This window comes from Manacus candei, unplaced genomic scaffold, assembly GCF_025592945.1.
Source record: "Manacus candei isolate 608988 ecotype Guabito, Panama unplaced genomic scaffold, ASM2559294v1 h1tg000151l, whole genome shotgun sequence".
NCBI lineage: Eukaryota > Metazoa > Chordata > Aves > Passeriformes > Pipridae > Manacus > Manacus candei.
Window position 1 is genome coordinate 426,396 of NW_026138199.1, and position 15,891 is coordinate 442,286.

The 15,891-nt window shown below is 40.4% G+C and overlaps 1 protein-coding gene across 4 annotated transcripts in view; it reads left to right on the forward strand.

The window, feature by feature from the left end:
* RLF (RLF zinc finger) overlaps positions 1-15,891 on the forward strand; it is a 51,261-nt gene that overhangs the window by 13,917 nt on the left and 21,453 nt on the right. For 2 of the 4 annotated variants that reach the window (XM_051772231.1, XM_051772230.1), the window contains exon 4: positions 8,420-8,552. In XM_051772231.1, coding sequence (XP_051628191.1) covers positions 8,420-8,552 — 133 coding nt within the window. The other 2 variants (XM_051772232.1, XM_051772233.1) reach the window with 2 other exon arrangements.

A 15,891-nucleotide genomic window follows, 5' to 3' on the forward strand; every position in this document is an offset into this window, starting at 1 on the left:
GAATCTGTTGCCCGTAACAAAGACACAAACCAACTGAGTGCCGGTTTATGCGGTGCTTTATTCGGGGCCCGGGAACCTGAGGACTAGCGTCCCAAGTCAGGATTCCAAAGACCCTCATTCTCAGTTCAGCTTTTATACTTTTACACAAACATGTCTACGTGCAATTTCTACATGAAAGCAGTTACACTTAGTTACACACAAACTCATATTTCATACTGATAACAACTGGTAATCATCTACTCTAATCATAAATCTGCTTAAGTTGTCTTACCCCTAGAAACTGTTTAACAGACCCTTACCACATCCAAGGTAACAAATCATTATATACATGCTTGACTAAATCCTTTGATTATTGTTTCCACTTCTTCAACACATTCCATGCTCACAAACAAGGTTGCTAACTTACTACTTTGGAGTGTTGCTTTCTAGGCCTACTCTCTTACTAAGCCTTAGCCATTCTACTACTAAGTTTAAATTGCTCTGTAACAAATCCATAGCATCCAGCTACTGGTGTTGGAGGCATACACATGAGCCCCTTATCTTCTGGGATTATACAAAGGGTGACTCAAGCCCAGATCTCTCACATCAACCTTTAGAACTAAGGCCACTGCCAGATGTAGTAATATCTACTTGATTTTTGTCGTGACCTTTTGAAGCTATGACTTCCAAGTTTAGCGCTCACTTAATGTCCCTATAGTTCAGATAGTTAGCTGATTAAACACAGTGTTCTGAAACCTTGCTGAAGAGATTTGTGGACTTTTACAAAGAGGTGCTTCTGAAGAGATTTGTGGACTTTTACAGAGGTGCTTCTAATGAGATTTTGAAGTAGCACTCTGGCGGAAATAAGAGAATGAGAACATTTGTACTCTGTCCTGAATATAATAGGAACTCACTTGTCATCAGAGACAGAATACGCAGTCATACAGAGAGCAAGAGAAACCTTCAGACATGAATCACTCGTAGGCTGTCTTGTAGGTTTAAAGTTTGTGACCTTTTAATGTGCAAATCTTCAGGCAAATCCAGTAGCAAGGCACTGCAAAATTATGTTAGTACTTGCCCCAGACTGATGGATGTAAATGTGCTTATTGCTTTCCTAATAAAAGGGACAAATGTGGCTTCTGAGGACTATAACTCCTAATGTGGAACAGAGGTATATTTCAGATCTGCCTGCAGTAATTGTTGCTCTGTAACGATCTACACAGGTTGTGAGAGTTGGTGAAACTTCAAATAACTTTTCGTTCCAGGAGTGTGAAAGGTAAGGGCTTGCATTTTGAAGCAGCAAGGTGTGGGGACTGTCCTAGACCTGAAAGTGGAGTTTCACTGATGTCCAGCTTAATATACAAAATACTATCAAAAGCTCTATTTGGTGTCCTGAAGCTGTTTGTTCTGTTATCCTAAATAACAGCAGTTATGTCCTGCAGCCCCATGAGTCCAGTTTTCCTTATCTCTAATCAAGACCAGAGGAAACCTGTGCAAAATGAAAACAAGATGTGAGATTATATGGCAGGAGTCTTAGCATAGATTTATACAGTGGCAGTGAGCAAAAGGATGCAGATGCAGCTGGGGAAATGCTATAAAATATGATTGAAAAGATTGGGGTAGAATTAAAACAGGGCTCTTGATACAAGTAAACTCAGTTAATCTGGGGGAGGAACTCAGTGGAGAGATACTGTGGGAATGGATATAGTCTGGTCGGTTGAGGAATATGAAACTACACATTCAAAGATGACCTTAGTGAGAAGAGAGATATATCATTGTGATTATTGAATATGGATTGGGGCACAGGGTTCCCTTCAAGCCTTACAAAAAAAAAACATGAATGCTTTCTTTAGAAAAGTTGTGATTTGAGGCTGATCATAAGCCAAAAACTTTTGTGATATTGTAGGAGGTGCTGATTGCTTTAAATTGCCAGGATTGGAAAATCTTGGTGTCTTCAATCACCTGTTCCAAGGATTGTCTTCTGAACATTGTCCATAGGCTTACTGTATCATCCTGTCCTGACTTCATCTGGAATGAAATATTTTATGTCCTGGGCCTGTTTATGGTGGTGTCCTAGCTTAATGAGATCTATGTTCTTAAATGTTGCATTAGATTTATTCAGAGATTTTTTTTATGTATTCAAAATAGATTTTCACAAATATTCCTATTAATATTATCCTTTTATTCTTCAGTAGGTCCAATAAAGTTCAGGTAAGCATCTATAAAGGAAGTGTACTGGCAGTAGTTAGTTACTTATGTATGTTGGTGAATTTCATATTTGGTATTTTGGTATTGATACCCTGAATCTCAAACACAGTGCTGACTCAGCAAATCAGTTTACTTCTATAATAAGCCCCTTCTTTCTCACCTTCTAAGGTTCTTTCAGCCCTAAAATGTGAATGATCCTTATAACTGGACCGGGCTCTGCTGGCTCTGTACTGTGTCCTGAAGCCCTCGGATTAGGGAAGAGATGCTGTTGGGAAGACATTGTCTGTGTTCGATGTCTGGATCACAGAATGTCATAATTTGAGGGACAGTAGTCTTTTCAGTAGTGGTACCTGACCCATGTCCAAGTTGTATGAATTTTTTTTTTTTTTTGTCAGCTACATCATTCTGGTGGTGGTGGCAGATAAGTGGGCTGCTCTGGCTGTTTCTGAGGCAGTGGCTTCTAGCTCGTCAGTACTTTGATTGATAGTTCCACCCTTCCCCAAGGTATAACACCTGTACTGGATGCCTTTACAGAGCTCAGTAAAGCTCATTGAGTTCAGTCTTCTAGGTGAAGTTTGAATGCATAGGCTCTTAAATGCTGATGGTTTTTTTGGACTTAGTCTTTACCCTGATCTACTCTTGAGACTGGTAGAGGTTAATGCTCTAACATTAGTGTGAGGGAGGAGAATGCACAGTGGCAACCTGTTGTATTGAAAAGACTTAATTCTATGTGCCATGTAGTTGGGAAAGGCCAAAAGTAGGGGTTGTCAGAATGAGCTTCTATTGATTTTGTAGGTAAGATCCAGTATCTCTTCTACCTGCACACCTGTAACTGTTTTTTTAATCCTCCAGATCTGAGGATAAAATAATATACATAGACTTCATATAGGATCATAACTGCCAGTTATGGAAATTGGACTGTGGTTAGATATTTCATGGATATAGGTTTAGATCAGCTTGTTATTTTCCACTGACATTTTTAAAGCTGTCCTGAGGCTACACTTGAGCATCTTTTGGCAGCAGCATGGACTTAAGCGCTAAGTGTATCATTCGCCTGCCTGCTTCTATTGGCATGCCATTTAGCTCAGTGTGAAGTGGGGAATTGATCATGCTTTAATTTTATCAAAACAAAACAAAAAACCCCACTCCTCCCCTGAGGCTCTCTCTGGTGAGTTTGGTTTACTGATCCAGCTTGCACAGGAAGCAAAGACTTGAGAGGAGGAACAGCTGTGTGAGTGTAAGGATTGCTTAAGTGATGTTCTCAAATGGTTAAACACAGCCTGAGAGCTTAATGTGTTGTAGCTCATGTGTCAGTCTCTCAGTGCTGTTAGCTAACAGCAGTTTGAGCTCTGGTCAAGAACATGTAATTCAGGGTCCAACTGTGACCTCCAAAATGACTTTTTTTTCCCTTTGACCTTGTGAGTGACGTTTCAGGCTCGAGGACAGAAATCAGTCATCATACTTTGCTATCTTTGCATCTACCAGTTAGCACCAACTCTTCTACCAATATCAGCAACTGATTTTTGGGGTAGTCTCACTGATAACTCACTCACTAGTTTTACTTACTTTATAGTCACTTTTAGGAGTAACTTAGTCTTTAACATCTGGTTTCAGTTAGCAAGTATGCTAGGAGCTAAGAGTTGGAGCACAGTTACAGCAGTTATCTAAAATAAAATCAACCTTGGGGAAATATTTATAGAAAATCTTGAGTAAAGCTAAGGAAGGTGAGATGGTTAAAGTTATCAAAACTGCTTGATTGTTGCATTCAGCTATGAGACTTTTTAACTTTGGTGCTCCTTGGAAGGTGGAAGCCTGCACTATAGTTCTGCGTTTGAAAAGAACTCCTAATGTGTGCTTTTTCACTCACTTCTGATCTTAGTTTGATTTTGTTCTTGCAATCAGAGAAGTACTCGGGCAGGGCAGAAGCACTGACTTCCATTCAGTAGGTCTACTGACTGCTTTGAATCTGTAGTCCCCTGAAGGTATCTATTATGGCAGAGTCATGAGGTAGCTGGAGCTGGAAGGAAGCTCAGTTACCTGATCCACCTCTTCACTCAGAGTAAAGGCTGTCTTGAATCAGGTTACTTCGAGTCCTGCCCCAGTAAGTGTTAAGTGTCTCTAAGAAATGGAGGATGCACAAACTTCAGGTAGACCTTTCAAAGTGAGAGTATTTAAACCTTGAAACATTTCTCCCACACACACACTTACAGAATTTACCTTCATGTGACTCCCTCGCTAGACAGAGTCCAACTCCAACTCCCGTCGGGGGAATATAATGAAGAGAAAGACAGGTCTTAGATTTTCCTCTTCAGCCTCTCTTCTGAAGATGGTGGTCTTTGCTGGCCATGCTCCACTATGGTAAATGAGTTGTACAGGGCAAGCTGTGTGTTATTCTCCAGTGGAGTTTCAAAAGTGCCTAAAGGGAATAAACTCTTCATGAGCCTCCTGGTTATATTCTGTTTGGGACTGTTCAGCGCAGCTAACCTTGTTTGCAGTAAGGGCTCACTGCTGACCTGCAGTTAAATTACAGACCCTAGAGACCTGTGGTGCCAAACTGGAACCTAGCAAGCTGATCACTAGCCTGTACTGATACTTGGGGTTGTGCCAGGAGCAGCTCTTTGCATTTGCTTGTGTTGAGCTTCAGTGAGTCTCTGTCAGTGAAGTTCTGCAGCCTGTTGAATGTCTTAATGGCCACCCTGCCCTCCATTGTCAGTTGCTCTCCCAGTTCTGTATGGCCTGTGGGCTGGCAGAGAATGTCTTTGTCTCATTATTCAGACAATAAAGGTGTTAAAAGTATCAGCTCACTGTTGACCCCTGAGAAGCACTACTGGGAGACAGCTGCCTGTTGGGTTTTGTACAGTTTCGCAAGCCTTCCAAGCTGAGCTGTTGAGCTGTTTTTTCACCTGCATTTTGTCCACTTTTCCTTATTTTAACAGTTTGTTTTTAAAGATACTGTGGGAGACTGTCAGAAGACTTTCTAAGTGTGACTAATGTAATCTGCAGCCTGTTATGACAGAAGGTAGTCAGACTACTGGATGTGGTTTCCAGGAGAATATGTCCCGTATTCTTTCTGGGGACAGCTTATGCTGACTGGCCTGTAGTTCCCCAGGGTTTCTCACTCTTTGTGATTTCCTGAGTCACCAGAAACCTTCCCCCAGTGGCCGTGACCTTACAGAGCCTAGTAGAGGACTTGCAATGACATCCATAATCTCCATTGACACCCTTGGCTTCTGTTTGGTGCTATGGATGCTAATGTGATTATCTTAACATCTCTGTTGTGCTGATTCATGCCTCTTCCCCACTTCCAGCTCTGCCACTGGTGACAGGGACCAGGAAGGCCAGAGTGCAGATCTTAACAGGAAGACTTGAGCAAGGTTACTGAGTACCTCAGCCTCTTCAGTGTCCTCTGTTACTTAATGTTCTGTCCTGTTGAGCTGTTCTCTCACTTTCCTTGGCTCTTCCTTTCCTCAGCAAAGTGAAGAAAACCAGATGGATGTACATGTCCTTCAACTTGGCTTAAGGGCCTTGTATTTCCTTAAAGTCTGTGGTGTGACTAGAGTCCAGGTGTGCAAGCAGCAAGTAGTGATAATCTGAGGGCAAGCCTTAGCAGCTTCTCTGCAATATCCCACGTCCAAGTCCCTCCCTCTCAAGCACCAAACTGTATGAAACCTGGAGTCTGATTAGCTGCTGAATGTGGCAAATGGTTAGATAGGACTTTAACAGTGACAACTGATAATTTGCTTTCTTTCCTTTCTCCTTTTCCCTCTGGCCTATTACCTTAAAGACTGATTATAGCTGGAAATCCTGTTTATTTAAAGATGAGTCAGGATATCACGTTACTTTACTGTCATGACTAATGTAGGAAGATTAGCCTAGGTATGGGGTACAGTAATACCCATTTCTGGAATCAGGGATACATTTGGTGATACTTTATCAGCTTACAAAAAACATACAAAATATGCATTACTTTTTCTTGACTTCCCTGGCTGCTTCTGAGATTTCCTGCAGATACTTAACACCTGTGTTGCAGAACACTGCCCAGTGTTCTTGCTCACCCTCTAGAATTTCACAATTTATTGTGTGCTAGATGAGTAAGCAGTAATGTGTCTGCTATAATGAGCTTTGTAGGAGTATATACATTTTTTCATGGTCCCCTTTGGGTTGCTGGAATCTTCACTTGGTACTTGCTGGGAACGATGTTCTTCTAACTTTGCCTGTGTTCTCAGCTTGATGAAAGAGTGCCCCAAAATCATCTATGTTCAGGCTCTCTGAAGAGGTCCATACACAAAATTTTCTATTGTAGAAACTGACAGACTGTCCAAGGAATGAGTGGATCTGTATGAACTTGCTTCTGGACGTAGGCTTCAGTGGTACACTAATACTTGAGTTTATTACATATAGTACACAAGAATGCTGTGGGATACTTTGAGCAGACATGTGTAATCGGGGAGTGAGGAGGGAAGAATTCTGTGTTGACTGTGCTTCACTGTAATTTGGGATTTTCTAAGTAGCATGTCTGATAGGATGGTTTCATAGTTAGAGAGAAATCCTTTAAAAAAATTGAGATGGCTGTGGATCAGTGTAAATGAACCCTTCACTGCAAGAATGTAATTTTCCCCTTGTGAATCTTTTGCTGGGAGTAAAGCTTCATTCTTTAGTGGGGCAGTGCTTTGCCCAAGAGTTAAATGCAGGTTCTCCTGTGCAGAGATTTATAGAGTACAGTTCACTGCAGTATAATAAATAAAATAGATTGTTATATTAAAAAAGTGAGGATGTTCTGAAATTAGCATCTGATATTGGATATTGAACATAAATATCTGATTTATTAAGGGACATCTAATCATTAAATGCAAAGATGCCTTTTACTGTGAATGGTTAATAGGAAAATCTTGGACATTTTCATGACAGATTCCCTTGGTTGTAGAAGGTAACTCAGGAACTTGAAAAACATACGTCTTTTGTCTTGGAGTGTGTGAAGCAGTTCACTGCTGTGTTTTGAGAGCCCATGAGCTCTTTGGTTACTCTGGTATTCCCAGTGGTCATAACATTAACTCCATTTAATTCTGATCATTCAGAACATAGAATTGATTCCAGTATCTCTAGAGGATACAACAGAGGCTATTGAAAGAAAACCTAAGTTTAATAATAGTGTTAAAAGTGCAGACAACTTGAAACACAACTCAACAGAAGTAAGGGGCATTGCCACATACTGAACTTAAGATCTGTTGTGAGAAGCATTTTTACTAAAGGTGTATTGCTTACAATTAGTTGGCTTCAATTTGTCAGTGTTAGGAAATTCTGCGTGGTGATATTTTAATTCTTCAGGTCACCCCAGATCGGTTTCCCTACTAGGGATATGAAGTAGCTGGAATCTATTTCCGGTTGCTTTCTTTTCTGCATTAGGCTCTAGACTTCTTTCCCTGTGTAATGTCCTTTTTTTCTTCCTCCTTCACTCTTTAGATTTCCAGAATTCAAAGTGGTAGGGCCCTGATCGCTCTGAGCAATATGTATAGAAGTTCGATGGGTAAAGTTCAGATGGAGACCTGCTAAGTGTGGAGGGTCTCTGGGTCAACCTTCACAGCATCAAGACTAGGATCAGAAATGCATTGGACATGGATTAGTTTCTAAGGAAATAGCATCTCTGTATCCAGTAGAAGGATGTATTCATCTTAATGATGAAGTCTCCCACTGCATTGCTTTCCCCCCCTTTTTTTTTTTTCAACTAATGAGTGTTGACTTTCATGATTCTTGGAGAAGTGAATTGACTGGCTCATCTTTAGTGTTAACACTAAATATATAATTTTACACTCTCAGCATTTTGTTACTCACTTTGAAAACTATTTAGCCTTCATTACGGGTTCTTCAACAGCACTATATGCTTTGCTACAAAATCATCCTTTGTCTTTTATACAATAATTCCTGTAATTTTATAGACATGTACATGGAGAAACATAAAAATTGCAAAAGAGTTACAACTGCAGAATAGGCTTTTTGAGTTAAGCCATTTCAGTCAACTCAGTAGTCTGAAATTGGGAAGTTTCGCTGTAGGATTAGAGAAGTGACAGGACATTGGACTATTAAAATCCCAATGCAAACATGTCAAAGCAGTAATGACAGAGAGGAATGGTGTGAAACTATTAGAATAAAGTGAAATATTAGGATACATAATGTAAAATTACATTGGCTTAATTTTTAGCAAAGACTTTTAATGACTTTTTTTAACATTTTATAGGATTCACATGATGCTTTACTGGAATTTGGGAATAACAACCTCCAAATATTGGTGGATATCACAAGGGAAGGAGTATGGAAAAATCCAGTTCTTCTTAAAATTCTATCCCAGCAACCAGTAGAAACCGAGGAAGGTAAGAGTGTGATTTTTAGAGATGTGTGGTTGTTAAGAAATTACTTGGTTCAGTTTAGGTGGGTAACCAGTGATTTGAATTCAGAAGACAGTTGCATTTCAAATTGTATTGTGCAGTAGTATTTGCATGTTGCTAAATAACATCTGTGATGAAACTGTCTCACTGGCATTTTGAATAATGTGTGCAGCTGATGCATCTCTGCTTGGGCTATACAATCCATCAGCTTGAATATTTCAAAACTCCATTTTTAAAAATAATTATTTCTTTTTCCATCATAAAAACACAGACACTTTTGTCCCTGGGGTAGTTCGTTCCTCATAACTCTGTACTTTGAAATGTTTTCCTGAATGTTTCACAGGGAGGAATTGTGTGTGTCCATGCTTTTGGGAGGCATAAAAAATTTATGTGGAAGGGCATTGTGAAGTATTATTAGCTGTGGGCTGGAAATCTCATTGTATTTAGATTATTGAAATAAGATCTTTAATCAGAAAGTGTTGAGAGGTGAAAAAAAAAGGAGATTTTTAGTGTCACTTTATGTAATGTCTTCTGAATATCTTTTCTTAAACTGCTCCTCTACTCACTGGAGTTTTTTTCATATCTATTAGCGGTACCATTAAGTACTTTCAGGTATTTTATCTGTTCCATTAACAGTACATTAGACTGCAGTTTGCCTCTGGTAATCTAAAGTTAAAAATAACATAGAAAGGAAGAATAGTTTAAAATATTTTCTTAAAAATTAAAGAAGAACAAAAAGTCAAGGTTTCTTCCATAGTAGAATCCTTCTTTCTGGCTTTGGCTAGCCCCTCTTTATTATGTCAGTACTTTTTAATAAATAAATGAGAAACGTGTTATGGTTATTGAGAGGATACGTTGCTTCCATATGCTAAAAAAAGGATTAAAAAAAGAGTAGCAAAGGGTGGACTGCAGTCTCTACTAGCCTTCACTTCAGGTATTAATAACATGGCAAAAACATTTGAACTCTTGTTTTGGTTTAAACCCAGCTGGAAAAATTAAGCCTCCCTCAGCTGCTCCCTTCCACACCCCCACACAGCCCACCAGTGAGATTGAGACAAAGGCAGAGATTCCGAGCTGAAATAAGAACAACTTACTTGAAAACAGCAATGGGATAAGAAAGCGAACACTGTCAGCAACAATACTAATAACAGTATATAAAAGAGGGTGATAACGTGCAGAAATGCTCACCAAGTTTTACTCAATGAGACTGCACCACAGCCTGAGCCACGCAGCTCTCAAGACAGAGAAGAAAATGGCGGACAGAAGTGTCTGCACCAGTGTCTTTCCACCAAGCCCCGACAATGAAAACAGAAACAATGGCAAACAAGTCATCTGCACCCACTCTCCTTCCACAAGTCCAAGACAATGAAAACCAATGACGAACTGGAGCCACCCTACCATTCCACCTGAAGCTACGCCCCCCTCTTCCTGGAGTGAGGATGCCTCACTGCTGCCCCCAAGTGATGATGTGAGTGGTACAGAATAACAACCTAGACATGCCCACACAGCTCCAGGCTCCGCCCCCTCTCATCCTTGGCCAAAACTAGGACAACTCCAAACAGCATTTAATCCCATCTCCAACATATCTTGAAAAAAATTGCATTCCATATTAGCATCCTACCTTGGAGTCTTTCATTGGCAGTGTTGATAGGCCATCCAGTTGGACAGCTGCTCTTAGTGTATTTCTGCTCAAAAGGACTTCCATTTTAAAACTGGTCCATATTCCTGAAAACCTTCAGCTGTTGAAGAATTCCTTACTTGGAAAGCGGTGTACCAGTGGGGGTTAAGGGTTAGCTGGCTTTGCAAACTCGCTTTACATGTGGCAAACCAAGAGCTATTCTGGAGGACCGGTGTGAATTCCAGTAGGAGTGATGTCCTCATATGTATCTGTGTGGACTCCATTATAGACTTAATTTGCTTTTTACCCACATGGCTGGTTTTAACAGTGGCTAAATTACTGTTTGCTGCTATGCGTCCTTGTTCCTGCACAGGGCTACCTCAGGGTCAGACTACTTGTTGACTTCAGCAGGAATAGGATAGAATAGCTTGTTCAGTCTTTTTGGTTTTTATTTGGGTTGAAGTTTCTGCTGACAAACTCGTTGTTTGACACATCTCTAACCATGCTGAATTGAGCTGAGCGTAGGTGTCCATTTCTGAGATCATTTGGCAGCCTGAAACTGTTGATTTTTGTGTTTGGCTAGATCTGAATAGGTGTCCGAAAGAGTTGTCCTCACTGGTGTGTCTTGGATCCCAGCCGAGGCAACAGGACATTCGTTGGAGCTTTTCTGCACCAGTGCATTTTCAGGTAGTCTAGAATAGTCCACAGGCATGCTTAAACAGTCTCTGGAATCCCATATTAAACCAATCTTGCAAAAGCACATTTCTCAAGTAAATCGTAAGGTGAAGCGGTAAACATTTTAAGTAAAGGGCACTTCTGAGAAGTCGAAGATCTGCCAAATTGTTGCTACTTACCAAGTGTCTTGCATTTGTGACAGTCTTGGTTTTTTGCTTGCTTTGAGGGTATTGAAGAGCAGATAAACTAAGAAAAGTGTCATCCTTGTAGCCTGTGGGCGTGCAGCGTAGCTGCTTAGACATAGCTAGAAGATCTTTTTGAGCTGTCTGAATGTGTACTCTTAGCAGCCAAGCAGGATAGTTTAGACATTGGTTGACTGTTTTCAACTGACAGTGCAGGGAACAGTAAACAGTAGCAGAGCTCATATGGTACCTGAAATGTAGAAAGACAGTGAGAGCACCACCTGAGAGTGCTGTCATGTTCTACTCTGCTCTTCTGGCCTGGTTCAAATACTGTGAAAGTGGTAGCTCAGAGGAGTAGCATTATTAGTAATGCAAATGGGAAAATAGGGAGGCGGGGAGCAGGGATATTTAATAGCTATAAACACTATAAAGTAATGCTTTAATGGTTAAATAATTTGGTGCTCTTACATTATAGGGGATGGAAGGGTTTTTATTTGGTGGGTTTTGTTCTTGTTAGCCTCTTGGAAGACTAAGAGCACAATGAACAGGTATTGAATATTTGCAGGGAGTTGTAGGAGAGAACATAAGGCTGGGAAAGACAACGTAGATCTCCTGTAGTTGTTGCCAGCTATCCAATAATATTTCAAAGGAATCGAAATAGTGCATATTGGGAGTCTTAAAACTTTTAAAGTGGTGCAGAAAAAGAGAATTAGTCCTGCGAGGAGCAGGGAGTTGGACTGATAATCCTTATGGGTCCCTTCCACCTCGAGATATCCTATGATTCTAAGATTGAGGCCATATGTAAAGTTTACTTTTTTCTCAGAAGGCAAGACTTATGTGCCAGACTTCTTACCCCATGCTTTGGTGCAAGACAAAATGAAAACTTAGAGAAATCCTGCTCCCTAGGCCATTATGGCATATGGAAAATCTTTTAACTCCTAGATTGTGCTTCTAATGTAACTTGTTTATCCTCTTGATATCATAAGACAAATTCAGTGACTACAGAAGTTATTGCTGAAATATTAACTGATCCATGAAGCTGTGTCACATGTTATGATTAGTAAAGTCTTGGTTTTGGTTTACTTCCATTTCTTTGTTCAGTCCGTTGCTTCCTCTGTGCTAGGCAGTCAGATGCTGCTGTGATTTCATTTGGCTTGCAGAAAGTCTGTCTGGGTAGCTGGAATTACTCTCTTGACCTTGTATAGAACATGATTGGAGCTGGTATTAAACAACTCTCTCTGGATGTCTGCTGGATTAACTTAATCCTTTTTTGCCTTCAGAATCATACCAAGCAAATGCTTGTTTCTGTAGTAGGAGATCATATGACACTGATGAGTTACCTGGTTTGTCTTCCTTCTGACATCTGTCACTTCTTTGATCTTTATGATGTTCTCTACTGACCAGCAAGCTCCATTTGATAGAAATAGCAGGAATCAAAATGTACTTTCTGCAGGTCCCAGCAGGGATGGCAGTTTTGCTGTTTTGCTTGGGGAGTAAAGACTGCAGAAGGAACTCCAGTGCAATGGGCTTTCAGTTGTTTTAGTCAAACTGCCATTTTATCCTTCAGTACAACAGCAGCTTCGCAGAGTATATTCTGAAGTTTTGTTGTGTGTGCTATTTCAGTCATCTAAAGCTTAATTTCTTTGAATAGGTTGTATTTCATGCTTTTTGGGGTTTTGTGGTGTGTGCGCTTGAAAAGCATTCCTAGTTTTTGTGCTGTGGGACACTGGTAAACCAGATGTAAGAGTAGCTCAGTGTGCCTAGATGGAGCTGTGTTTTGTGAAGTGGTGGTTCATGTTAATGATCATCATATATTTACTTGATTGAACAATCCTGAAGATGTGTCATTCTCCTGCCTCTCTTGTTTAGAGTTCTTTCTTTATTGTTTTTATGCACTGGCCTGGAAAAGGAGCTGACATCAACTGTAAACATGGTTTACCAAATTTGTTCCGGCTCAGGTTTCATACCAGCTTAGTTCTGCTGCTTGTATGGCTGTTAATAAATTTCACTTCGATGTGCTAGGGTGACGGTTCCTGATTTTCACTGTCAGCAGGCTCAGGATGGTTGTTTGGAGCATTAATATTTGCTTGAAGAAAGGGCCGTTTTTTGGTTGGTTTTTTTTTTTTTTTTTGCAGCTGGACACCAACACCTTGATATGTCTCTGACCAGAGTTGGTTTGTAGGAAAGCTGGCAGAACTGTCTACCACACTGCTATTGTAAAATATACATACCTTAATGTCAGTTTTGCCTACTTAACATATGTTACTGCACTTCAGCTCATTGTTGTCCTGTTCCAGAGGTACTTTCAGCAGAAACGCTCACCCGAGGTGCTGTTTTTCATGAACATTTGTCAGAGCGATCAGAGTCTTTTTATACTCTAGTGCCATCTATGCTTTATAATATTCACAATATCGTGTTGTTATTTAAATCGTCTTTTACTGCAAATGTTTTGGGTGAGTGGGGAATCTCTTATCCTTTTTGGCTCTGGGATAAAAGAACTCTTTGGATATGTATGGAGTTTGGAACTGCACTGCCCTTCAACTAAAGGATTTTGAAGAGGGAAGGGTTGCAGGGTGTCTGCACTGATTTTTATAGCAAGCTGTTTTAGTCTTGATGTTTGGTAGAACACTGACAGAATAGACAACAGCAGGAGGTCTAGAAAGAGAAGGAACAAGAAAGTCTGTTCATGGACGTATATGGAAATGTAACAGATTTAGGACTGAGTGCAAAATTAGGTTCTCTGAGGGGAAAACAACTGCTCTGGGGAATAGACAGCAAAATGAGTTTTTGTTCCTTTTTCAGAAAAGGGAGGTTGTTGCAAGCAGGCTGCTTGGAAAAAAAACAGACACTTTAAGGGAAAGCTAAGTACCAAGATTGGTGTCTGGCTAGTGACTTATTTCTGAATTCCGCTCCTACCTTCATCACTTACCATCTGCATGACAGAGGAGCTTGGTTTGTCATTTGCCTTCATTGCAGAGTTCATTACACACTCCCTTAGGCGTTAAAGAATTGTCCCAGGGGCACAGACCTTCTACCCTTGGGGAGGACATGCTTACTGGCTGCTCCCAAAGATTGCAGCAAATTGAAACCCTCTCTCCTATTCACCTTCATCAGCAAGTTTCTCTCATTTGTGCTGGAAGATAAAAGTGTGACTGTTAACCTGAAAGTGTTTAATTTGTCTGGCCGACTGCAGGTACTCTTAAAACACCACCCATGTCTTGACTCGCTGGCTCTGACTTGTCAGTACAGCTTCATTTAAGCAGTTACCGAGTGCGTGTCTAGCTGTGTAAACAAGGGGAATCTAAATCATTCTCGGAGTAGGTAAAGAGAATATATTTTCTTTTATTCTTCCAATGGGCCTAAAAAAAATTAATTATTCTGTGAGCTGAGAGCTGTAGAAACAGGGGCTACAGAATTGCTTTGAATTGCTTGTGGGCACTAAACCCCATTCCCGCCAGGCCCATGAATAGCAGACTCCGCCAGGAGAGGTGAGCGATCTGATGCTGGGTAAGCCAGCCTTCTGGGACTTCTCCCTCAACAGTGGTCTTCTGGCCATCATGTGGTGGTAGCAGCCTCTTGTATCAAATAGGATCCATTTTGAAACGCTTTCCTTGATAAATTTTCAAGCGTGGTGTTATACAGATGCAATTTTTAATGAAGAGAGGATGCTTGTTTCCTAGCAACTGGAGATGTAGAGATGTTACTGCAGGCTGTCTCTTGGTCAGGCAGTTGAACTCTTTTTACTTTATCCATTGAAGTTACTTTAATGTGAAGTGTCAGCTGGGTCAAGAGTTTAAAGCTCAGAGGTTTTTCCTGTGAAAAATAGAAACCATTACCATAGGCTTGAATCTTAAAATTACCTCTAATGGGCCACTAAGCAGACTTCTGCAGAATACAGCTCTCACTACAGGCATGTGGTATGTGCCTGGCTCCTGAAATGAGTTTTCGTTTTAGGTGCACATTATGAGCCTTCTGCCAACTAGTGTAGTGTCTGTTAGAACATGTTCTTTTTCTGTTTGGACAATAATTTAAATACATAAAGCATGAAAACTTCCTTGTTCTGTGTTACATACAATCCTCTCTTTCAGAAATGTATATGCTTATTGGTTTCTTAGCTACCTATCTTGCATAGTAATAATAAGATACTAGCAGTGGAAGAGCCATTGCATAAAAATATTTTCACTAAGTTTTTAGTCTAAACCAAACTTTTTTTTAACGAATCCAGAGGCTATTGCAGGCTCCACAGGTAACTGGTTGACTACAGCTGCTGCAGGGCACCATTCTAGTATGTGTTTTATCAGAACATCTGAAGCATTTCCATTGTTATTCTGCCGTTCATCAGACCATTTGTTTCTTGGTTGATATGTACTACTGCACGTAGTGTAAGAATGTGTTGAATCATCTCTCTTCATTCTCAAGGATCTTTTAAAATATGTACAAATCTGGAGATTCATATCAAGCCTTTCTGTAGGTGTTTATGTTAAGCTAGAGATAGCACTACAGCTGTTTGAAAGCATACAATTTCATCAGCCAAGGCAAGTATGCTTTAGCAAAGCTTTGGATGCTGTCTCTCACAACATTGCTGGATTAAATATCTAGCACATAGCTTTGCAAGTCCATCACCCAGTGAGCTGATGAGCCAGGTGCAAAGGGTTACAGTAAATGAGATTAAGTCTGGCTAGTGATCAGTCACTGATGGGGTTTCCCAGGGCTCAGTTTCAGTTACAATGCTCTTAAATGTTTTTGTAAGTTATCTTGGTGCAGGAGTTGAATTGTACATTAAGTAAGTTTGCTGATGATATTACATTAGGAGGATCTGTGGTCTCCCTCAAGGGTGGAGAGGCCTTAC